Source organism: Xyrauchen texanus, chromosome 1 (genome assembly GCF_025860055.1).
Source record: "Xyrauchen texanus isolate HMW12.3.18 chromosome 1, RBS_HiC_50CHRs, whole genome shotgun sequence".
In the NCBI taxonomy this organism is placed as follows: domain Eukaryota; kingdom Metazoa; phylum Chordata; class Actinopteri; order Cypriniformes; family Catostomidae; genus Xyrauchen; species Xyrauchen texanus.
Window position 1 is genome coordinate 36,577,372 of NC_068276.1, and position 25,627 is coordinate 36,602,998.

The 25,627-nt window shown below is 37.8% G+C and overlaps 2 protein-coding genes across 3 annotated transcripts; both read right to left on the reverse strand.

Moving 5' to 3' along the window:
• Window positions 1-109: 109 nt before the first annotated feature.
• Window positions 110-9,277, reverse strand: LOC127646329 (sorting nexin-1-like). Its single transcript, XM_052129887.1, has 15 exons — window positions 8,931-9,277; window positions 8,614-8,755; window positions 7,103-7,245; window positions 6,941-7,007; window positions 6,797-6,840; window positions 6,558-6,699; window positions 5,086-5,164; window positions 4,820-4,895; window positions 4,628-4,741; window positions 4,432-4,525; window positions 4,145-4,350; window positions 3,370-3,513; window positions 1,721-1,801; window positions 1,547-1,618; window positions 110-1,463 (listed from the first exon to the last, which is right to left on the reverse strand). The coding sequence occupies exons 1-15, from the start codon at window positions 9,057-9,059 to the stop codon at window positions 1,413-1,415; spliced, it is 1,584 nt and encodes a 527-aa protein (XP_051985847.1). The 5' UTR covers window positions 9,060-9,277; the 3' UTR covers window positions 110-1,412.
• An 863-nt stretch (window positions 9,278-10,140) lies between these two features.
• On the reverse strand, window positions 10,141-23,875 carry LOC127644652 (mitochondrial sodium/calcium exchanger protein-like). Of its 2 annotated transcripts, none has more exons than XM_052127945.1 (15): window positions 23,356-23,875; window positions 22,962-23,114; window positions 21,906-21,958; window positions 20,945-21,002; window positions 20,115-20,220; window positions 17,721-17,888; window positions 17,362-17,475; window positions 15,476-15,535; window positions 14,917-15,071; window positions 14,490-14,631; window positions 12,304-12,425; window positions 11,996-12,149; window positions 11,002-11,082; window positions 10,768-10,832; window positions 10,141-10,644 (listed from the first exon to the last, which is right to left on the reverse strand). In XM_052127945.1, exons 1-15 carry the CDS (start codon window positions 23,524-23,526, stop codon window positions 10,456-10,458), a joined length of 1,791 nt encoding a protein of 596 aa, XP_051983905.1. In that variant the 5' UTR covers window positions 23,527-23,875; the 3' UTR covers window positions 10,141-10,455. The 2 variants fall into 2 exon arrangements, with proteins under 2 accessions (XP_051983905.1, XP_051983913.1); XM_052127953.1 differs by having other exon boundaries at window positions 10,144-10,644; window positions 14,917-15,041.
• Window positions 23,876-25,627: the final 1,752 nt, after the last annotated feature.

Below are 25,627 nucleotides of genomic sequence, written 5' to 3' on the forward strand. Positions count from 1 at the left end.
TTGTCAGTCTTCAGATGTTCACGTGAGTAGAAACCTGATTCAGAAACTGAATTCATTCTATTTTGTTTACATCATCTGATAGAATAAAATCTGTTTAGTTAAATGTATTATCATTCAAAATGTGAGGTGATACAATACTCAGATTCAAATGTGTATTTTAATGATTTTAAGTTTATTAAATTATGCAGTAAATTACAAAAATATGCCCTCATAATGTAAAAATGCCCTTGAAAATCAATTCTGGGGCAAATACTGCCCCTTAATTTCTGACACTGCTGGATACAGTCCGAACCGGATTATTGTACAACTAGCAAATGCTGTAGTGACATTAAAGATATTGCAATTGTGTTTTTCAGATGAGGTTCACCTCACTGATGACAAACTAAGAAAGCAAACACTTTTTAATGCCTTTTTTTTTCTTCTTTATTTTAATCAAATAGGCCAAATGTTTGACAGGACTGTTAAACAATTACAATACATACATATGCAAATAATTATGTGTTTCCAACAAGGCTGTATCTAAATATTCAAAATGGGAGGGGAGGGTCAGTCTTTAAACCTCTATTGATCAACCTCTACTTTAAATATGGGGAGGATGACATGTCCCCTTCAGTGCCTACAGCCTTGGTTCCTACAGGTAGCATGATAACATGAATATGCCAGTAGAACTTTAAATGTTTAAGGCTAAAAGCATCCTCAGTACAAAATAGGCATTAAACTGAGTACTTTTTGACAAGTTCATATAATTTTTTTTTTTATATAGAAATTTATGTCCACCTTTATCTGGACCAGTCCAGATCAGTGCATGTGGTGGAGAACATAAAATATTCATCAAAAGTGCAATTAAAATTATCAACACATATTTTGGGGCTTACTTCAACAGAAATCTCCCATACATCACTAAACATTATTTTCCCTTCATAATCTGTAATTCATTCTCTATATCATACCATAACGTTTGGTACTATTTAAAAAATGTGGTGCAGTATCAGGCTGGGTGCAGTGCTTGGCTTTGTCCTCTAAAATGTTCTCTATTTTTGTCTAGAATGGATTATGTACTTCAAATGTTCAGTCTCATCCCTGTGCACATCCATGACAAGAAGAGCATGAGACTCAACAATCTTCAAGGCAGTTTAATGTATCCACTAAAACACTATACAGGTTAAGCACCGTCACAAACCTTAAAGAAAACACTAAAACACACACACACACACTGCTGTTCCTGCTTCAGGCTGCTCTGACTTTCAACTCAACATTCAATTGCCAGCAGTGAAAACTAGTCAATTCATCATCATTGAAAGGTATTAATTACATGTTATTTTACAAACAAAGAGAGCAAAGGATAGAAGAAGAGAGAAATGTTGATTGTCTGTTAAGGTCAAAGGTTAGGAGTGTGTGAGAGAACACACTGATCAGGCGATGGCTTTGGCCTCTGGCAGGAAGGCCTCCCAGCACTTCACCAGCTGAATAAAAAAAAAAAATGTAATGAAAGCGCATCCAGTTGTGATATATATGGACACATAAACACACACACACACACTCTTACCCGATGCTGTGTGTGAAGAAGAGACTCTAGGTATTTCACTAAATGCTGTTTGAAATCTCTGGTTTTCTCTTTCTGCAACAGCCAATATACACACACATTTTGTTTTTAATCTTATACTGATCTGCACTTGTGACATTTCCTACATTTAGTGCAGTGCAGTAAAAAAGGTCTTACCTCAAACCTCAGCACTTCTTTGCGCACCGTACAGGTGACTCTTTCAAAATCTCTCTCATACTGACTGACAGTAGACTCCCACTGCACAGAGATACAGAGAACATCTCTGTTAGCGTCAGTGGTGGACTGTGCATTTACAGTCTAGACCTTCGGTGTGATTCATGCCATTAAGAAAACACAGTTTCACAATGAATAAGACACCCTATGTCTTTGGGCATCATACCTTATGTCGCAGCCTACTAGTAACACCAATTGACATTTTAAAAACACGTCCACATACGAAAGCCAGAACTTGAAAGGAAACGTAATGCTCAAGCAAGCCTAAATTTTACTGCAGCATTTTTTTTGTGAAATGAATGGGTAAGCTCAGTGGTAAAGATGCTGGCTGCCACCCCTGGAGTTTGCATGCTGAGTGACTCTAACCAGGTCTCCTAAGCAAACAAATTGGCCCGGTTGCTAGGGAGGGTAGAGTCACATTGGTTTACCTCCTCATGGTCGCTATAATGTGGTTCACATTAATGGGGTGCGTGGATGCCGCTATGGATGGCGTGAAGCCTCCACACACGCCATGTCTCCGCAGTAACACGCTCAACAAGCCACTTGATAAGATGCGTGGGTTGACGGCCTCAGACCGGAGAAAAATTGGGAGAAAAAGGGAAAACTTTCCAGTGGCCATGGAAGTCGGAATCCAATAAGGAGTGTGTAAAAACTCACCAACCCAATAGACTAGCCATGTAAATGGATGGTGTTGGAACATTGGGGCCACACCCGGCAAACACAAACTGCTTTTTTTGTGCACAATCACTGATTTGTTGTGCAATTTTGTTAAATTGTTTTATTTGTCACACTGCACATTTGATATATTCAATAAAATTTTCCTCTCCTTGATTTGGATTTTGGACTTCAAGCCGCATTCTTTTTTTTTTTTTTAATTCAAATTGACCTTATGCTAAGCTCCGCCCCCCTTGGTTACAGTTGCTCACTCTGACAAGATCAGCAGAACTCCCCATTGAACTGAGCGAGAGATTGCTGGGAATGACACAGTTTATGGCAAAATATTCTCATAAATGGAATGGTTAATATTTTTATGTGGGCTGGTATAAAGAGTGGCATTGTTATGCATATTAATCAGACATTTTTAGTAAAAGGAATGGTTCAATTACACAGTAATTTGATTAAAAACTGTAGACTGTAAATCAGAATCAAGGCAAACGATTACACATCTAATAACAGTATTGTAAGAGTACAGAACTGTTTATAACGTCTCATAACACACTCATTTTGATGCTGTGAACTGTTTTATTATCACTTATATTATGACTTGAATCAATATATAGCCTCAATGAATTAATATTCAGTTATTATCTTTAATTTACCTTGGAGCAAATGTTGGTCAGAAGCGCCTTTAAGGCGGGGCTTAGCGAAAAGTCAATTAGTTTGGTGCGCGGATTCTCAACGCACCAGATATTAACGATGCATAAATTGGTGCAGAACTCCTTTGTAACATTAAATTAGTAACCAATCTTATTATACAATTTCATTCAACAAAAACCTCCTACAAGGATGTTATGTATTGCATTGTGTTGGCCTAATAATACATGCAATGGTTGGTAGTTGCTACATTAGGCATTTAGTGTTAAAGGTTTAACCTCATTGATGTCATCTTTAGCCTGCTGAAGCTTGTCAGGTTTGTTTGCCCAGAGCAGTTTGGCCTCTGCCTCTCGTTTCTTCTGCAGTGTGCTCTGAGCTTCCTGCAGACGCTGCCACACCTTCATCCTCTGCTCGAAACAGCACTGAGAGCAATACAACACAGAAAATACAGCACTGCATCATTCATGACAAAGTTCAGTTTCTGATAATAATTAACTGGTTACTGAAATATATTTTCCCTTTCAATAGTTCATCCAAAAATGATAATTCTCTCATTATTTACTCACCCTAATGTCATCTCAAACTCAAATTTCTTCATGCATATTGTCACCTACTGGTCGGTGCTGGTCAAAGGTGGAGATTTATAGTAAAAAAGGACTTTTGATCTGTATTGATCTGTTTCTCACCTATACCAATCATATAACTTCTGAAGACATGGATTTAACCACTGGAGACTTTTTTTAGGTTTAAAGTTCTAGCCACAATTCACATTCACTTGCATTGTGTGGACCAACTATTAATTTAAACCATGTGAGTCCAATTGTGTGTTTTTGGAGCTTGAAAATTTGCTCACCATTCACTTCATTTGTATGGACAAACAGACATCATATTTCCATTAAAATATTTTGATCCTATATTTTGATAATACATAAGGATGAGAGAATTAACATTTTTTGGTGAACTATTCCTTTTTGTGTGTGGTGGGCACAGTTTATGCTCTGTTTATCATCACTAGTAGGCTGGATATCTGTATAGGTGCTTGCACTCTCTAACCCTCACGGCCCCCAACAGTCTGACATAGTCGGCCAGCAGCTCTGCGAGGATGAAGAAATCACTGAAGGCCTGCTGCTGATGAAGCTGCTCCATCTTGTCCTCCACCTCTGCCAGCTGTGACAGCGCACGAGACAGGGCAGAGTTCTCATCCACACTACCCAGCATTGCCACACTCTTACTGAACACTGCTGAATTACTACACAACTCTATGGGAAGAAAAAGACAGAGATGGTTTGGAACAGGATCTATCTGTAACATTGGCTATAAGGTATAATTTGCACTCTCACCTTTCCTGTGATTTACAAATGAGTCAACAGCAGCATGGAGTCTCCTCAACAACTGCTCCTCATTCTCCACCTCCTGTAGCTTACTCTCAAACCACTGTGTAACGCACATACAGTACATGCACAGGTGTCACGCTCTCCCTAAATGCAACCAACCAGCTGACTTTGAGAGAATATGTAGCTACTAAAATCCTCTTACATGATCTGATTCGTTCATTTTAATAGTCATCTTATTCACTGCATCTGATGCTCTGTTTATCATCTTTAGAAGGCCAGGTCCACTCAATGTCTGAGTATTCAATGCCCTAGGCAACTAAAACAAAAAACCCATTTAGATATAAAACATTTCACTAAAAATAGATGATGTGTTTAGAAACATGACAGTGATTACCTCCTCTCTCTCTAAAAAGTCCCGGACATCAGGATCCTGCAGCAGAGACGGATGGGCCACTATCCTCTGCAGATACCTACAGAACATATAAACAAACTTCTAGCAAACATAACCAATTATAAATAAAACAAATAAATACACTTAGTGATCAAGCATAACACCCTTACTTACTTAATGAACTTCAAGAATTTGACTCTGAGTCTAGGTTTGTGTTTTAGCATGTAAAAGTGTGTTTTATGTGTATGTGTAATTATGGGTGTGTTCACCTCTCCAGTGCTGCTCGTCTTTTCTCCACAAACTCTGATGAAGATGAATCCTCCTTCCCTACTTTCACTTTAGTCATCCCTGTGGCACACCACCAAACCACAAACACGCACTTACTCAACACATCACACTCAGAGTGAGCATGACATGAAGCAAGAGAGAATGAGACCAGACTCAGCAGAGCACAGATTCTCAGTTATGTGGACCAGGGGTTTTCAAATTTGGGGCTGCATTGGGGTGCTAAAGGGTCTGTGGAAAATTCCAGAGAGAGAGAGAAAAAAAAGGGGGTTTACAAAAATGCAAAATTCTTTCAGTTTTATTCTGCTTTCCAAAGACCGCAAATAAATTTCAATTGAACTGAAAAGTCAAATGATTTTTTGTTGTTGTAAAGGTTTATAAACATAAAATTACTCTAAGTGACAACATAAAAGCCAACTATTTAATTTTGCCAACAAAATGTCTTTATTAGCGCTGTATCAATTTGTTCAAATATTGATATATCGTAATACTTTTTCTCACGATATTGTATCAATACTTTAGATCCATGTATTATGATATTTATATTAAACTATTTGTGTAATCCTATAATGTCCATCATTTTAATAAAGAAGAAGCAGGCTGTACAAGTGCAAACTTGGTAAGCAGTGTTCCTCAGTGCAGTCAGAGATGCTTTTTTGAGGCACGAGAGAGACTCTCTCACACATGTGGATCTAAGGCCAGGAAAAAATATAGATTTTCAACTTAATCGCAATCTTCAATATAATATATGCACTTTCAAGACTTATTTATTAATACAACCACTTTGAATATTTAAAAAAAATAAAAATGAGACCAAAATAATGAAAAACTAATGATAAAATAACATTTAGTTCATCTGTATGATTAATAAAAGCATTAGCTGAAAGAGGATTTCTTTCATAGTGTAAGCAAAATGAATATTATAACTGAAATAAATCCACATAAATTAGAATTTAAAGTGGAATTCAATCATGATGTCATGACTAATTGCGGCATATCGAATCGTGACGTGCATTGAAAAACATATAATATCATGGAGTGGTGGTGGCGTAGTGGGCTAAAGCACAGAAGGTTGATGGTTTGATCTCCACTGCCACCACCATTGTGTCCTTGAGCAAGGCCCTTAACCCCAGGGAAATTTCCCTGTAATAAATGCACTGCAAGTCGCTTTGGATAAAAGCATCTGCCAAATGCATAAATGTAAATGTGAGGTAGCTAGCAGTACCCAGCCCTAGTCTTTATAATAACATGCTTACTCTTTTTCACACAGTATAAATGGGTCTTTATACAGCTGCCTTTATATTTTAGAACAGGAGTCCTTCACTAGGCAGGGATCATTTTTGGGGGTCCTTGGCATCAAAACATTTGAAAAAACCCTGATCTGGACCACTGTAGAATGTCTAGTTCAGTATACTATCTAAAACAAATCCACTAGACTAGGAGCAAGACTCTTTACCCACTACACTCTTCTGAGGTGGAGGTGGGATGATGCAGCCCAGTAGGGAATGTTTGGCAAACAGCTTCTCATACAGACCCAGAAAATCACTGAAACGCCGACGCACAGTGAACATCTTATTACGGAACGTGGGCAATGTAGTCTGGAGAGAGAGACAAGCGTGGAGTCAGAGAGTGTAATGCTGATGTAGAAAGCTTTGAACAATCAAAAATAACTATAAAGAGAGAACATTGATGAACCTGAGTCGACACTTTGTAAGACATGTAGGCATTCATGCCATCTCCTGCAGCACAATTAAACAAGAGGGACACAGTCACTTAAACTCTCAACTGAACATCCAGATAATGAAGCTTGACTCGATTATGCAAGTAGTTCACACATACCCATTTTCTCTGGGTTGGTGACAGCTATGTTCAGCTCAAATAGATCTCCACTCTCTTCCTCCTCCAACTGTTAAAATACATCAGAATTTAGTTTGAATTATGAAACTGTTGAAATTAAAACTTGTTGCAACTTAAGTCAAAAGAGAGGTCTTGTGTCTGTACCTCCTCCATGGTCTTTGTGACAATGCTAGGTTTATGTATGGAATTAGAAACATGTGTGGGGTTGGAACCTGATGCAGTCGGGCCAACAATCTCTCTCCTCCCTTGACTTGTTGTGTTGGTGAGTGTCAGTTCTACAGTGGCCTCTGGAATGTACGCAAAGAGAACCATGGTGAAAAAGCCAATGATATTGGCACGATTTATTAAAGGTGCACTCAATATTTTTTTGTTTATGTTGCACTGGCCAATATGGCTGTCGTCTTGGACTTATACTGACGCCTAGGGGCATCGATGCAGCATCATTTAAGCACAAATGTTTTCAGTAACCAATGCCACTGCAAAAACTTACTATTAACCATATGCAATGATAAATTTAATCCAGGAGTGTAAGTGTCCAATAACAAGGTGGTTACTGATATTAAAGAGACATTTCACTCAAAAATTTAAATTCTCTCACCCTCATGCCATCCCAGATGTGTATGACTTTCTTACAACTACAGAACACAAACAGAGATTTTTCGAAGAATATCTCAGCTCTGTAGGTCCAAACAATACAAGCGAATGGTGGCCAGAACTTTGAAGCTCCAAAAAGCATATAAAGTCAGCATAAAAGTAATCCATAAGTAATCATTCTTTTTTTTTTTTTTACTATATTTACACTTTCAACAGCCCTCCTACACGTGGACAGAGTACTTCTTCTGCAAATTGCCATCTACTGGCCAGGAAGGAGTAATACAAAAATGGGAGTGATAAACCAATGGAAAAAAATTAATTAATAATTTTTGCACAAAAAGGTGGCAATATGCATGAAAAATGCTAATTGGAAAAAAACAGAAGAACTACTCTCATGAATGTGCATAGGAGGGCTGTTTGAAAGTAGATTGTTAGTAAAGGAAGGACTTAAATATTGAACTGTTTTTTTACCCACACTTATATTGCTTCTGAAGATATGGATTTAAACACTGGAGTCTTATGGATGACTTTTATGCTGCCTTTATGTGCTTTTTGGACCTTCAAAGTTCTGGCCACCATTCATTTCCTTTGTATGGAGCAACAGAGCTGAAATATTATTTAAAAAATCTTAATTTGTGTTCTGCAGAAGAAAGAAAGTCATTCACATCTGGAATGGCATGAGGGTGAGTTAATGATGAGAGTATTTTCATTTTTGGGTGAATTGTTCCTAAGCAAGTAGCATTCAGCTGATCATGTGATCCTGACATGGCAGCCCCCATGTGGGGACCCCTCTACATGTAGAATAAAAAACGGTTTTATAATATGATTATAGTCTTTATCTCATATGAGTGATCACAATTGTATACATATATTTCAAAATGACAATTCATTTCTTTAGAAGAAACACTTTTTTTTTATGTGGAAAAACTACTGAGTGCACTTTTAAGTAATACATTTTCCCTCAAATTTTCAACTTTAATTGAGAGGCCAATTGACCTGCATGAAGTCAAATGCGAGTGTTTTTAAGAGAAATGCAGCAGTAATGGAGTGGTGGGAAATACCAGTGAACAGATCCAGCTCCTCATCAGAGTTAAGGCCATTAGTGGTGTGATGAGCATTTCTCTTAATGTAAGAGCCCTCTTCACTGAAGATATCACCCTCATGGCCCTCATCAGGAGCAGACGTGGGTGTGACCGGTTTACTCTGTACAAAGACATTCAAATAACGCCACCATAACAGCTAATAATCATGACACAATTTCACGACCGCTGCAGGCACTGACTATAAGCGATAAGATAGATTTTATCAAATTACACTAATATATTTGCCTTAATTAGACCACGAAAAAATATAATTTATTGTAGAACAGGTTTCTCACTCTAGCGCCGGTGAATATGTCCTCCCCTTCATCATCATCATCGCTGTCCAGGACTCGGCTGTCTAATTCAGCCTCCTGATCTTCATTATCAGGGAAAGGAGGAGGATTCCGCCCGCAGCTGGCTGACATCGTTTGCTTCGACCAAATAAATTATATAACAGTAATTAAATTCAACGGCTCAGGCCTTTAGCTTGGCGTACTTTCTAACTGGATATACTGGATACTGCTGTATGTCACAGCAGGTACATTTGATTAAATTTCAATGCTACGTAACCTCAATCTACTAAAAAACATCCGCGGATCGCTCTGCGCTCTCCCGTTCAAAGAGCGCACTGAAGCTAGAGTGACATCTGATGGTTTGGAGCGGAAACTGCAGGTACTTAATCCACGTGCTGATTTCAAACACAAGCGTTGCTCGGTAGATTACTTCTGCAGTCCGATACTGATTACAAGTTACATGACTGAAATTATAATTTGTTACGTAATTTTATTAAAATGCTATTTGCATTTGAGTAGGGTAAATCCATTTTGACAATGTTGCTTAAATGTAATTAATAAAATTTACTTGATGAATCAAAATATGAGAAGTGACATGATTTTTGTGTTTTACTCTGCCTGATAAAAAAAAAAAAAGTTACTTAAAGGGGCATGAAACACAAAAACTAACTTTAACTGATATGTACTTTAAATTTTATACAAGATGGAGAAAACAAATTCGTGTGAAAAACACCAGCTAAATGAAAAACAACATGCATGTGTGCTAACAAATCAGGGCTGTTTCCTAAAAGCATTGCATCAACATAAGCTTGCAATGCTTTTGGGAAACGCAGCCCAGTCCTGTTATATTAGTCTCAGAAGTTCTCACAAAAGCAAAAGTGCACTCATTTACATTTTTGAAGCGAAGTACAAAAGCAATTCACAAAACTAAAGCCAACTTCACTAAAGCACTAATCCAATAGGTTTGACATTTATGTGTGGATTATGAATATGAAATGGTGTGTTTGTGTATTTTGATGCATTCGATGGACAAAACCCTTTCAAAGACATGGTTACATGTGTGAAATTATTTTTTTTCTAAATCCAGTGGTCAAGCGCTGAGACATCTCCACTATCAGTGTAATGTTATCCATTAATATGTAATCACGTAATCAAACAAAAAAAATGATTACAGCTATTTTTAAATGTTATTTAAATACAAGTACTTGATTTGTTTGTAATCTGCTGCTAGCACTGAGCATATTACAGGTATTTCCATAAAATGCAAACACCACAGGCATGGACCCCTTTACCAGTTATGTGGTTTAGACCACTACACCACCACCACTCCCCTGATTCAAAAGAACAACAGACCACAATTTCATGATTCAACTTTTTCATTGCTTGGTAGGACTATTCAATTAGTGTACAGTAATTACTGGCTCAGATCAAAACTTTTATTAGGGCCTACATACATTTAAAAAAACTAGATCATCTTATAAATTTGATGAGAGTCATTGCACTTGTCCGGTTAGTGTTCCTGCTGAAGTCAGAATTGGATAATCTTGAACTCGGTGAGGAGGGCGGTGATTAGAAAGATGATGTAGAAGATCAGGAGAAACACACCATAGACCCGGCTCACGTGGAAACACTGAAGAGGAACTAGTACGAAGGAGAAGACCAGAGACAGACCAAGTGCTCCTGAAAGAACCCAGCATAGCGATCCCTCTGGCTCCAGCTGACCACAGATTACAAATACAAAGATCAGCCTCCATCAGTCAACACATCATAATCGCTAAACATTAACAATAGTCTGACTCGGAGCACTCAGACCTTGTACGTAGAGCATCTTTGTACTTACCATCACAATGTGATTATGATGGAACATCTGCAGCAGGCAGCCCAGACCCACACCAAACATCATGTCTGAGATGGTTAAAGGCATACAAAGATCTCTCAGTGTTAATGGGGAAATGGTTATTATTATTTACCTTGAGATGTAATACTTTATATCAAAAATAAATATTATTAATACAGTTTTTATAGCACATACACAAAGATGAAAACTTTTCATAGATCAAAGGTTAAAGGATACTAAAGATAATGCCTCCAAAACAAGCAGCGATGGCCATCCGTGGATATCCCTGACGAGCTAAAGTAATGTCTGAAAAGCAATCTGTGAAAAAACAAACATACTTCACTAGGTAGGAAAATGATTATATACATGTGTATAATATATATATATATATATATATATATATATATATATATATATATACACACACACACACGCACAACATTAAAACCACCTGCCTAATATTGTGTAACCGCATCACATAATAGCATTCTGAGCTGATATTCTTCTCACCACAATTGTACAGAGTGGTTATCGGAGATACCGTAGATTTTGTCAGTTTGAACCAGTCTGGCCGTTCTCTGTTGACCTCTCTCATCAACAAGACATTTCCATCCACAGAACTGCAGCTCACTGGATAGTTTTTTGTTTTTGGCACCATTCTGAGTAAATTCTAGAGACTGTTGTGTGTGAAAATCCCAGAAGATCAGTTACAGAAATACTCAAACCAGCCCGTCTGGCACCAACAAACATCCATGCGCTTATCTAAACAGCCAATCATGTGGCAGCAGTGCAATGCATAAATCATGCAGATACAGAATCAGAATGTGGAACAAATGTGATCTCAGTGAATTGGAATGTGGCATGATTGTTGGTGCCAAATGGGCAATGGCCAGACTGGTTCGAACTGACAAAGTCTACGGTAACTCAGATAAGCACTCTGTACAATTGTGGTGAGAAGAATATCAGCTCAGAATGCCATTATGAGATGTGGGTTGGCACGGTTGTGGTGGCACGATGGGGACCTACACAATATTAGGCATGTGGTTTCAATGTTGTGGCTGATCGTTGTTTGTATGCATGTATGTATGTATGTATGTATGTATGTATCTGAAAACAAAACAAAAAAATGCCATTAAAACAAACAAGGAGATGGGCTATTGGTCAAAGGAAAATACAAATAGGAAGATTTTGTTCTGTGTGTGGATTTTTCACTCTGTAAGTGAGTTTATACCTCCTATGCTGTTGCCCCAGGCTAACAAGGTGAGGCCCAGTACAGTGTTGCTCAGACTGAGAACAACACCCAGCAGGTGCAGCACACTGACAATCTCTGATGCCACAGTGTTGATCCACAGAGCACTGACCACAAAACCCAACAGAGAAAACAGCTACAGACATAAACAAAAAGAATTAATAGAACAACAGAAGTGACTATCAAATTAAGTATATGTATGCGTAAATAGTACACATATGAAATGGCGAGAGGCCATTTCATGCCGATGGCAACACATATTTTGACAAAAACAGTCAAAAGACTCATACAAAGTGATATGCAGGAGGACGTTCGTTTGTGGTAGTGAAGAAGACTAGAGCAGAAAGGAAGACTCCAATGCAAACTGTGAGCACCCACACAGGAACCTCTCCCTGAATGAGGTACAAACCATCTAGAATGAGAGAGGAAGATCACTTGTTTTAATTAGGGATGTAGACAGTTAACCAATTAATTATTTCTCAACAATTAACAATTTGCTCAACCAATGCTATTGGGTAAGTAAGGGCTAGGTGTGCGTTAACTTTATTACACAGCTCTACAGAATACTTGATTCTAATTGGTCAAGGGTGCAATCTCTGAGTAACAATCACATATCAGACCGCTCATCCGGGTATTGCGTGCAATCTTTCCTGCTTCTTGGATCGCTGTTCAATCTCTACAAGTATGGTAATTTTAACTCAAACCCATGTTTTAATTGCATTTATTGGCAAGTCTTTTAATAAGATGTATAAGCAGTCAGACATTCATTAATTACAAAATAAACACAAACAGAACTTAAACACAAACCAGAGGTGGATTTCAGCTGTTCTCACACAATTACAAAGTTTTACCGCAAATAATTTCTCCCTGCCCATTTATTTGATTATTTGGCAAGTATCCTTGTATTAGGCTGGATAAGGAGTCATCATTTTCACTGATTAAACCAAAAGAACTTCGACGTAAACCAGAGATGGACTTCAGATGTTCAGCAAGTACTTTCTTTTCACATAATTACATAATTTAAATGCAAATCAAAATGTAATGTCTGGGTCCTGATCTCCCTGTCTGGGTTTATTCTGTGAAAACAACTGGCTGACTAATGCACAACGTGGAGGTGAAGAACCCATGGTTGCCTCCACAAAAAGTGCATTAAAATAATTTAGCTGGGGATTATCCCGCTTTTATCTCACGATAATTTGTAGCATTGTTTAGTTACAGCTGTCATTCATTTTTGCAGTGTAAATTTAGAGTGGGAGAATAATAATAAAGTATACGTTTCACTACAGGTCACTAGATCTAGAGTTCTGCCCATTAAATTAGACACAGAGATAAAGTAGTGTGATAATACTATTTGAATTAATAAAAAGCTGAACGAATAATTGGCACCTTATGGGTGTTTAAGATCCCATTTACACCAGGTAATAAAATGCTTTTTTTGGTGGTCAGCGCTAAATACAGGTCTAAATGGTGTCAACATTTTTTATCACAAAAAACACATACGAATGTGGTCAAAAACGCATATGAAATTAAAAAGGAAATGACCATCCCATCTGAAAATGGGAAACACACACACACACAGATGCATCTGAGAGAAACAGCGAGCAGTTTTCCGTGCTTTCTTTGTCTTTTCTGACTTTGTTGTGCTTGAATGTCATGCATTAACACGCTGACATAGTGATTGATGTATGTTGTCATGAAACATTTGGAGTCCCTCCAAATGCAAATCGAAAGTGTTCACAGGAGACGCATTTAAGCGAGATTTAAAAGATACCACTGTGGATGCAGTTCTAATATGCAAAGGCAGACTATTCCATAGCTTCAGAGCCATCACTGAAAAAGAACGATCACCCCAACATTTCCCTGGCTCAGCTGCCTGCTCTCCTTGGTTTGACTAGGCACGCCTGTCCAGCTGGATTTGCACATACTGCCCCCTACCATCACATTTTTGTAAATACATCAAGGCAGTAAATTACCATTGTACATTGAATTGTGGTATGATAGGAACATTCCTTAATATGGAATTTAAGTACAGGTTGGGGGCATGATTAATTGTGTTCATTTTTCACATAATCACACTAAATTAACATGTTAAATCAACAGCCCTAGTTAAAATTATTTTCATCCCTAGTTTCAATCACCTCTATTTAACAATAGTACACAGTGAACACGAAAAGTGATTACACGATATTTGCATAAACATTTATCTTTTTTAAATATAAGAATTTCAGTTCCTCTGACAGTTACCATAACAGGCAGCAGGTGCAAGTAAAGGCACATGACAATGTGCGGTTTACATAAGGTTAGAACTTCCCTACCACTATTTGCCTTGTCAGTAAACAAGAGCCAATTTAACAAGGGTGTTAAAAGGTTGTAACTCTACTTTTCAGATGGCTCAACTGTGCAGCGAGATTGCTGTGAAACTGGTTTGTGAAACTGGTTTGTTTTCATGTTTTAGAACAAATGCAGGTTGACTCACAGGTTCCAGACTGGAAGGTGAGCACACACACTAGAGGCCCAGTGATTATGTGAAGACAGTTAAGAGGACGTTTCCAGTTATAATCCTCTTTATCTGTGTCCACCACAGGAACGGTCAACAGTAACAGCAGTTCTACAGGCACCTACAAAGTCAGACAGGAATGAAAGGGGAGATCAAGACCATTAAAAAAAAAAAAAAGTTCCAGACTCAAAATACACAGGCATGAATGGAAGGTTCCCACCATCAACCAATCACAAGTGGAGTTAAAACAAGAACATTTATACAGGTTTATGCTCTTCTCATCAGTGATATCAGACCCGATCTCTCAATGCAATACAATCACGTTTATTAAAAGAACTTCTATGGAGCATGCCTCATTTATTGAGTGGAACCAGGGAAATCATGAAAGAGAATGTGCAAATGTCACCTTGATCACTTTGAGAACTTTGCCACTCCAGTGCCGCCGTCTCCAAGTCCGGCTGTCTACTGGGTTAATGGCATTCAGGAAGATCTGAATGGTTGATTGAGTGTAAGGCAGCAAAGGCTCATACTCTTCATCCGAAACATATGCAAAACGACACACTTTTACACACATACAGTATACACAAAACACAAATTCATGCAATTTATTTAACATTCAGTATAAACATGGATAATGTAGAGAAACACACAAACCAGCTGTCTACATTTCAGAAAGAAATAGACATTTTTAGAAGTGATATTTCAGAGCCAGGGAAGCACGCAATCATAACATTTTATGTACAAGCAGAGAGCAACAAGTTCACACCACACAGAGCTTCCTCAAAATTAAGTTTCACTCACTTTCATTATTACCCAAGCATATGCAAACACACACAAACACAAGTTGCAGATGCTTGCAAAACTCCCATATTGCTGAAAGTCTTTGGAATTCAAAACTATATAAAATAAAATCACACACGCCTTATGAAACCACTGAAATCCCAGCCACGCAGGAAGTGACCCACCGTGTTCTTGTATGCTTCCATTCAAAGGTTCATGATATGAATTAGAGGATAGAATCTCTTCTATAAGAAAAAAAAAAAATCATAATTCAAATATCTGCCCAGAACAGCATTAATCTTACAACACAAAATCCTTGAAAGGCAAACCCAGCAGAAATTATAATCTCACTATGAAAAAGAAAAAATCTTCACTTAAGCATGCCCTCAACAGACAAGTGCGAAGCAGTTTTTTTGCATTGCGAGTACCAGATCTGGATTTGTGAAAATGGTGGGAAACAAATGTGCATTTAATACTTTGGACAGCTGTATATTCTAGTTCAGAACTCCTCTTTCAGCATTTGGAGAGGACAGTCATAATACAGAATCATTTGATTTGATTGCATTTTTATGTTGTTGATTTAAGTACTTACAGTTGAAGTCAGACGTTTACATAGATTTTAGCCAAATACATTTAAACTTTAAAATACATTTTATATACTTCAAAGTTTTTCACAATTCCTGACTTTTAATCATAGAAAACATTCCCTGTCTTAGGTCAGTTAGGATCACTACTAAGAATGTGAAATGTCAGAATAATTGTTTATTTCATCACATTCCCAGTGGGTCAGTAGTTTATATGCACTTTGTTAGTATTTGGTATCATTGCCTTTAAATTGTTTAACTTGGGTCAAACATTTTGGGTAGCCTTCCACAAGCTTCTCACAATAAGTTGCTGGAATTTTGCTCACACACGCGTTTTCATTTCTGCCCAGAAATTCTATCAGATTGAGGTCAGGGCTTTGTGATGGCCACTCCAATATCTGAACTTTGCTGTCCTTGAGCCATTTTTCCACAACTTTGGAGGTATGCTTGAGGTCATTGTAGATTTGGAAGACCCATTTGCTGAGATGTTGCTTCAATATATCCACATCATTTTCCTTCCTCATGATGGCATCTATTTTGTGAAGTGCACCAGTCCTTCCTGCAGCAAAGCACCCCCACAACATGATGCTGACACCCCCATGCTTCACGGTTGGGATGGTGTTCTTTGGCTTGCAAGCCTCACTCTTTTTCCTCCAAACATAGCTATGGTCATTATGGCCAAACAGTTCAATATTTGTTTCCTCAGACCAGATGACATTTCTCCAAAAAGTAAAATCTTTGTCCTCATGTTCACTTGCAAACTATGTTGATTTAGGACTTATTTTACTGTGGATATAGATACTTGTCTACCTGTTTCCTCCAGAATCTTCACAAGGTCCTTTGCTGCTGTTCTGGGATTGATTTGCACTTTTCGCACCAAACTATGTTCAGCTCTAGGAGACAGAATGCATCTCCTTCCTGAGCTGTATGATGGCTGCATGGTCCCATTGTGTTTATACTAGCGTACTATTGTTTGTACAGATGAACATGGTACCTTCAGGAGTTTGGAAATTGCTCCCAAGGATGAACCAGACTTGTCTCAGCTGATTTATTTTTATTTTCCCATGATGTCAAGCAAAGAGGCACGAAGTTTGAAGGTAGGCCTTAAAATACATCAACAGGTGCACCTCCAATTCAGTTCACCTCCTATCAGAAGCTAATTTGCTTATTGTCTAAAGGCTTGACATCATTTTCTGGAATCTAGAATCTGCTTAAAGGCACAGTTAACTAAGTGTATGTAAACTTCTGACTTAAACTATATGTAGTATCTTTTGTAATGTCTAGATCGGGTTGCTGCCTTTCTTGGCCAGGTCTATCTTTAAAAAAAAAAATGGGACCAACCTGGTTAAATAAAGGTAGACTTGAATAAATCGCACTTATCTGTTAACAAAGGTTTCTGCATAAAGAATGTGACTCTTCATTCAGGAATTGCAATCGAATTTTAGGAGGTTAGAAAGTGTTTGGTGTGTGAATATACGTCTCCTCACCTTGTGCTCTAGCTGAGCCCTGGATTGAGCCATTCAGCTGATGCTTCTGACGATTGTACACATATGCACTCACGACCACAGCCAAAACATATACAAAATACAGCCCCAGATAGCCTGCAGAAAAGATTAAAAGAAGAGGGGAAGACAAAACATGTTAAACAACTTGGCAACATCTTACCCAAAAAATGTATGTATAGGTCAAACTGTATTCTTATGCATTCTGCGGGAATATGCAGCAAAGGAATAGGAAAGATTGCAGGAATTTGGATGAAACGAACAGAATGAAAAGCATGTGTAAAATTAAATGGTTGAATGAAAAGTTTGCATAGATCAGATTATTTGAAAAATGGTTATCGGACCCACTGCCTCTCCCAGGGTAATGTGGCCTTTATAGAGGATAGTGAAGGTCCAAAACACAGCCGCCATGTAGAATATGACATCACGAAGGAATGGCCGAGACGCCACAGTAAAAGGTTTAACCAGAGCAATACTCCCAGCAACCACTGTTGTCACAAAGATCCCTGCACCTAGAAAAAAAAATACACATTAGAAAAAAAAATGTTGTAGCGCAATAAACTATCCATATTCAATGTCGATAAATATATAAAGGAATAGTTCACCCAAAAATGAAAATTCTCTCATTATTCACTTACCATGATGCCATTCCAGATGTGTATCACTGTCTTTTTTCAGCAGAACCCAAATAAAGATTTTTAGAAGACAGAGCTCTGTCAGTCCTTTAATGCATGCTCACAGGTGCTTTTTAAAAGTTAAAACATTTCAATTATCAATAAATTTTTTACACAAACATATCGATTTACTTCAGAAGACATTCACTGATTGACTGGAGTTGCATGGATTACTTTTATGTTGCCTAAATGTGACTTTGGGACCGTCAAATGCTGGCACCCGTGTACTTCCATTATAAGGACCTGACAGAGCTCTAAATTCTTCTAAAAATCTTAATTTGTGTTCTGCTGAAAAAAGACAGTCATAAACATCTGGGATGGCATCAGGGTAAGTAAATGATGAGAATTTTCAGTTTTGGGGGAACTATTCCTTTAATTTATGGAAAAATATATACATTTATATGAAATAATCTATATAATAATGTTATGTCTTTTATAGTTGAATAATCTTTAAGGAGGTACACAAAGTACCACACAAAACTTAAAAGGTGAAGTATGCAAGCGGCACCAAAATTAATTGCAAAAAACAAATCTCCCCATCTCCCACTGCTCGAAAAACAGATAGTCCCGCCCCAGATTAGTTACGGCAATGTTATTTTGCCGAGAAGGATATAGCTGTAGGCAGAACTCCAAAAAGGAGCAAGAGCTCCAAACCACCAGCAAAGATATAAACAAAATACATTTACTTGAGAAGCAACATATAAGATATTTAGACTTGCTTTAAGAGAATGTATCTTAAATATAAGTGTATTTTGTATACAAGTGTATTTTATCACTTGGTTATACTTTCTATGAAAGACAAAATATACTCATATTCAAGATCAATTCTCTAAAAGCAAGTCTGAATATCTTATATGCTGCTTCTCAGGTGAATGCATATTTTATTTAAAGGATTTTTAGATATTTTAAAATATTTGTATTTTTAATATTCAACATTCTCAGATAACAATCTGTTCTTCTGCATTATAGCTGATAAAGTAAATGTACATTGTTTTAAAGCAGTTTAAGAATTTTATATTGGAAAACAAGCCAAAACAAATCAAAACATATTTTGCTGCAGTGTATATTGGGGTGAAGACTACACTCTCTCACCTTTCTGTTCACTTCAATCCATCTTTAACTCACAAAAAAATAAACTCTCTATTATTAATAAAGCTGCGTATTGCCAGTTTTCTTCAAGATAAGAAATGCACAGTGACATATTATGATTCAATAAGACGCAAGACATCACATTATAATCTAGCTGCATTAATTGTGCGTACCTGAGAGACGAGTGTCTCTGTGACAGAGTGTGGATCTGAGTTTGTAGTTATTTACATGACCTGCTTCCATATCTGAACATGAATAAAGCTGTAACACATTAAATATAACTGCATTTAAGATGTAACACCAGGGTGATTAATTTAAAGAGCTCCGGCTCCACTTATTCCACATCGAGAGTTCTTCTGAATGTACTTATTCATTTTTTTATAATTCCCTCATAATTTACAATCTAGCCATCACCTGAGGCTGTTTGGAAAGTTTAGAGTGCAACTGGACTGTGAGTTTTGTAATTATTCCTCTCTTCAGTCTTGCGCTAGCTGCAGTGCTGCTCTTGTGTGTCATCATTTGAGTTTAATGTGATCTCATGTTACATTAAATGAGATCAAACCGACTATTTGACATCGAAAATTTGTTTCAACAAATTTTTTTATTGTCGACGTTGTCGATAATTTCGACTAATCATTTCAGCCCTAATAAAGAGTCCCTGATCTTTTCCCTAACCCTAAACCTGTGTGGAAGTGACGCCCCCTTTTGAAGTGGGCACAAACCCCTTTTCGAGTAACCCCACCCTCTTTTGGAGATTCTGCCCCAATTTAGAGGTCTCCGGCCTGCAGCTATACCTACTTGGCCCAGTCAGGCCGTATATATGACCATTTTGAAATTCAATTTGTTGCCACTAGTGGCACAGAAATGACACGCTTCACCTTTAAATACTCTAAAATGCTCTTATGTCTGTGTGTGTGAGGGAGTGAGGAAGGTTTGGTGTGTGTTTAACAATACTTTCAAGTGCTGTTCACTCACCAAATAGAGCTCCAATGGCAAGACCAGCGGTTTGAGGGCGAGAAAAAGCAGCCATGGCACTAAACACATCAGGAGCCCCATTTCCAAAAGCCAGGAATGTCACTCCCTGTTCCACTCCAATGTTACAGAAAACAACATAAAAAAACATGACACACACAAACACATTTGGTCTCTTTCCATAGCCAAAACACACAAGGATTTAATTGAAAAACTGCTAATAGCCAGCAAAAATAAATGTTTAAATGGAAAGTGAACTCAAAATGCTTTCCATATCTTTTGCTGTTTTACCATCAAAGGCCGTGTATACAATCAAAGTATATGGTATTTTGCTGCAAATTCATGTCACTTGACAGAAGCCTACTAAATTATGCAGATTCCAACATGGACAGGTTGTGCAACATGCCCTGATCCCTGAAAAGCATGAACTAAACACCATGAGGTAAAAGAAAATGTGATCCAGACTACATGAACTAGCAAACATGTGCATTGCACAGTGAAATGTTTATAGCCTATGTAGTTTTTTATTTGCCTTTGCTATTTAATTTCAATGTTTGATTTTAAGTCAATTGTTTTATTGAAGTGGGTTGGGTCATCAATTTGTGTCCAATGTAAAATCGGATACCTCAAGCAAAACCATTTAAGAACAACCCCTCTGTTGGTTAAGACCCTGCTGTGGTTGGTAAGGACTCAAAAATGTGTGATCTACACCTTCACAGGAGGAGTAGTCGAATTAATAATCCAACCACAGCTAAATGAGCACAATTGAAAAGAATGAGCTGATGTGCTATAAATGCTATCACGTTTGTCACGTTTAACCATTTAAAGGATACGGCCACGTTATGAGTCAGTCTTAGTGTGGAGGAGATGGCTGAAAGATTTGGGCAGAAACTACAAAACACAAAAATGTTAGTATATTACAACCCATGTCACAGAACATACTCAACACAACTTCTTTATACTCATACTAAAGCTCAAAATACACATCACACTCTATTAATACACATATTTATATTGCAATTTATGCTCTTTTACAGCTATGTATTTGAATGAACTTTGCAACCCAAAGACTAACTAACTGGCTTCTTGATCTTCAAAAAGCAGAACATTTCAAATATAAAAAGACTTGGAAAATTCACTAAATAGTGAAATGGAGTGTCACATGAGTAAATAGGGAAGTCAATCACGTCATCCATACTAAAATGTCAACACAATGCCCATAAAGACAGGGTCATGGCTGAAGAGTCAGCTCTCTTGATATTGCCCGAGTTCACATGAAGGAATAGAGACTCTTCTGGAGTATTTTTCTAAAACAGAGGAAAGTTTTGATAGTGCCACAGAGCTACAGTGTTTACATTTTTAAGTTGACACTGCATATTAAGCTGGGATAAGAGAAAAAGTTTAAACATTGAAAACAATTACACACATTAGCTTGAAAAGAGCTGCAGATATAATTAATGCAGTTGGACACAGCAGGGAAATATAACGTATAATGAAAAGCGGAATGTAGTGTGAAACACACTTCCCATATTTTGTTTAAAAAGTGAAACTCACTGTCATCTCAGACAGGCTGAAGACTGGAAAGATACAAACGATTGAGAGATTACAGCCACGAACAACACCTGACTTACACCTGATTCAGTCAGATTGAATTACCACAGAGTGAGGATTACACACCAAGCTATGTAGAGTGTTGGTAAATATGAGTGGACTGGTGGTCCTCAAGAGCAGTGTCTGACCACAAAGAATTACCAATAATAACCCTTAAAGCATTCTCAAAACACAAAAACTCACAAGTCTGACGCAATCAGCCCAAGAATAAGGAACAGCACAAACAGCCAGAGAACCTGATGGCAAAAAAGACAGAGCGTGACTGACCTTATCACTGGTTTTAGCATAAGAATTCCAGTATAATGATATGAAAACAAGTTTGCCTCTCTCCAAGAAATACCCGAAACACTAATATAACATATTCAAGCAGCGGTTTCTAAACTTTAAAAAAAATACGGCACCCCTTTAGAGCGTCCAGCAAACCACAGCGTTAAAGTAATAGTTCTGTTATTCTTTTCACATACTTGTGTCATTTCAAACCCGAATGACTTTCTTTCATCTGTGGAGCACAAAAGGAAATATTTTGAATGCACTAGTAATTTTTTACCATGCAATCACAATTAATGGGGACTGGCACTAACGATTTCAAAAAGGATGCAAAAACACCACATCGTAAAAGTATTCAATATCACTCATGCACTATATCTTCCGAATTAATACAGTAGCTTTGTGTGAGGAAAAGACAAGTCAATAAACTTTCTCGATCCTCAATAATACTTCTTTACAGTGAGCTGCTGTTACCTACTGCAATCAGATCACTGAGTGAGTGAGCTGAACTCGAAAACCAATAAGTCTAATATCAATCTGATATTCAGACCTCAAAAGAGAAATCTATTCACAAACCAGACATTGCTTCATCACTCATGAAAGCGCCCAGGAGAGCAAGTGCAAATGTCAAGATTTTCAGTGAGTAACAACCTAAAATTTGGGCCTGTTCTTCACAAAAAGCAATCCTATGGCTTCAAAAGACGTAAAATATAGCAAACCAGTCTTATAGATGACTTTCATAACATTTTATGGTGCTTTTGCATGCTTTTCAATGAAACTTGAAAAGTCTAGTTCCCTGTCATTGCAATGTGCACGAGAACAACCATTCTTCCAAATGTCTTCTTTTGTATTCAACACAAGAAAGAAAATCTGGTTTGGAATGACATGAGGGTGAGTAAGTTACATAATTTTCCTTTAGGGTGGGCTGTTGCTTTAACTGTGAGCTTACTGTTAGGCTAATTGTACCCTTACATAGAGTGTGATGACTAGGGGCAGTAGATGAGGTGAGAACAGGCAGAAGGTGACCCATGGGTAATTGATAAATCCTTCATCTGAAGCACAGTCCTGTGTGTTCTTCACAAAGTCACATCGCTGACTGGCAGACAGGTTCATTACCACATCACACTGCAACACAGATCAACACATGCAACAGTGCAATATGACTGGTGCTATTGTCAAATTAATGCACATTATCATGAAAGATGTCTACATTCAACTGATATTGAATATATAAGGTGTCTGTATAATATGACAAGTGATCTAAACACGTTCATTTTCTTTATTTTCATTCAATACGTCTTAAATTGTAATATTTATGATCATATATATTTTTTAGAAACACAGAGGTGTGTTTTGGCCAGCGTACCTCGTCCCCATTGCGGTCCACTGCCCCTCTTGCAGCAGGACTCCAGACACTGCCGAGATCCATGCGCTGAGCGTTTGACTCACGCAGAAGAGAGTAAACAGATTGCTCGCAGCTGGCATGATTCCATCGCAGAGCAAATGTGCAAAACAACACTAAAAGCACAGCAGGCATTAGTAGGCTATATACCGCTCCAACATTGCTTTTCAAGTCGCCATTTCGGTATAACACGCAAGGCTGCTGGGTTCAGCTACTTCTTAACACCATATTCTTATGAATTGTTGAATAGTTGCGTTCGAAATACTCTGAGAGTGTCTGTTGTCCTCCGATGTGGTAACCTCCATAAGACGCTGTGAATTAGAACGTTTGGTTTGACCTAAAACAACGTAAGATTACACATTCCCACTGACATAAAATAGTTTCAGTACTGATTACATGGGAAGTGGATTGGGTAATTCCAGCACTTCCTACATAAACAACGTGATGAGCTGCTGTTTGATCTTCCATTTCGGCCCTCCCTCCGTCCTCCGACATTTCACGTTTCATTTTTTTCTTCTTAAAGTAATAGTTCACCCAAAAATGACAATTGTCTCATCATTACTCACCCTTATGCCATCACAGACAAAGATTTTTAGACTGATATCTCAGCTCTGTAGGTTCATACAATGCAAGTGAATGGTATCCAAATCTTTGACGCTCCAAAAAGCACATAAAGGTAGCATAAAAGTAAATAACCGGCACGCTGATTAAATCACTGCACAAAGAAACCGTTTATTTAACAGGACAATATTGGTCATAGCAGAATGCCCTTCACCCAGCCCGGTAGACCTAAGTTGTGTGTACAAATAATTTATGGAATGTATGTCTTCAAACAGGATCTGTTAGTATAGGGGATCAGGCTGATCACTGGTGTATGCAAACCAAAAGGAACATGCTCAACATGGCTGACCAAAAAGACCTGGTAACAGAACACAGACTGTCAGACAGGTGGCAAGGTAGGTGGGAAATGGATAGATGATTGAATAGTTAAAAGGAGTACAAGCTTTCAGAATAAGTTATTTATACAGGAAAGAGGGGGTCAATGGAGAAGAAGGGGTACTGAGTCTGATATAATACAAACAAGGTAAAAGATTACTTAGAACTTACCAGTTCCCTTATGAACAGAATTACAACTTCAACAATTCATTCACCCCCACTCATTTGCTTTCCCTTTATTTTTCCACCTCCTTTTCCCCACCATGATCATGTCTTTACTTCAGAGCAGAGCACCTCACTCTCTCCCTGTGTTTCCCTCATCTGCCCCTGATGAATGTAAATTGTGACACATGACACATAGGACAGGCAGAGTTGTTTTGCAGTGCAGGAAAATAATTTCAGTATATGCTTTCAGTACATTATTCTGCACTGTGGGAATTCTGGTTTACACAGTAACTGATTCTGATTCTTACCACTTTTCACGGCTAATAAATATGTGCTGTATGGTATTGTGTAAAAGTACCCTAAAACAGGGAAACATAGGAAGGGATATTTGTGGGATTTATTTTTTATAGCTTTGTTCCACTATAGCTGCATAATGTGTACAATTATTGTAAACTATTACTTGTGTTTCTTTCTCAGTGAGAGATAGTTAATGCTGAAATGGTGTGTAAATAAGGTGCCAGTGGGCCTCAGGATCCCGGGAACAATTGCTAAGGTTTCTCTGATGAAGATATTTTTAATATACTGTTGCATTTTCATTAAATTACTGCTGGTATTAGTTGTTGGAGACATGAATTTGGCATAAACGTTCATATTTCATAATAAATTCGATGTTTGCTCTGGGTTTGTGATGCTGCTTATATTGAGCTTGTCAAATTAATTAATACTGAGAAAATAAATACTTTGTTTGTTCAGAGGAGTCAGTGTGGAAATATGTTAATGGGTAAAAGTGGTTTGACATCATGTCCTAACTATTTCAAGATTGTTCACGCAAGGACTGGACTGGCAGAACCAATTGGGTCATCAAAGAGAAATCACTCACAGAGACACAGCTAACATCAAAACCACCATGCACACATATACACACATGTTGCTGACAGCTCTGACACCCTTCCCTTTCCATCTTGGAATTAGAAGCCCTAGAAGTCTCAAGCACACAGAAACTGTGTGCTAAATGTAAGGTCAGTCAGGCTAGATGTATACAGTTTCTCCTGAGGATGACTAGTATATTTCTGGCACGTTGTGGATTTAATGCAATTGCTGCAGTTCAGTGATGTTTAAAATATGTTGCTGATAG

Excerpts from the sequence above, each read along its gene's own strand:
- LOC127646329 (XM_052129887.1), bottom strand. The coding sequence starts at position 9,059 with ATGTCAGCCAGCTGCGGGCGGAATCCTCCTCCTTTCCCTGATAATGAA. Across the intron at positions 4,896-5,085 it reads AGACGAGCAGCACTGGAGAG|GTATCTGCAGAGGATAGTGG; the intron begins GTGAACACACCC and ends TATGTTCTGTAG. Across the intron at positions 1,802-3,369 it reads CTAAAGATGACATCAATGAG|TGGGAGTCTACTGTCAGTCA; the intron begins GTTAAACCTTTA and ends ATCTCTGTGCAG.
- LOC127644652 (XM_052127945.1), bottom strand. The coding sequence starts at position 23,526 with ATGCCTGCTGTGCTTTTAGTGTTGTTTTGCACATTTGCTCTGCGATGG. Across the intron at positions 23,115-23,355 it reads TGGACCGCAATGGGGACGAG|TGTGATGTGGTAATGAACCT; the intron begins GTACGCTGGCCA and ends TCTGTGTTGCAG. Across the intron at positions 15,536-17,361 it reads GGGCTCAGCTAGAGCACAAG|AAGAGATTCTATCCTCTAAT; the intron begins GTGAGGAGACGT and ends TTTTTCTTATAG.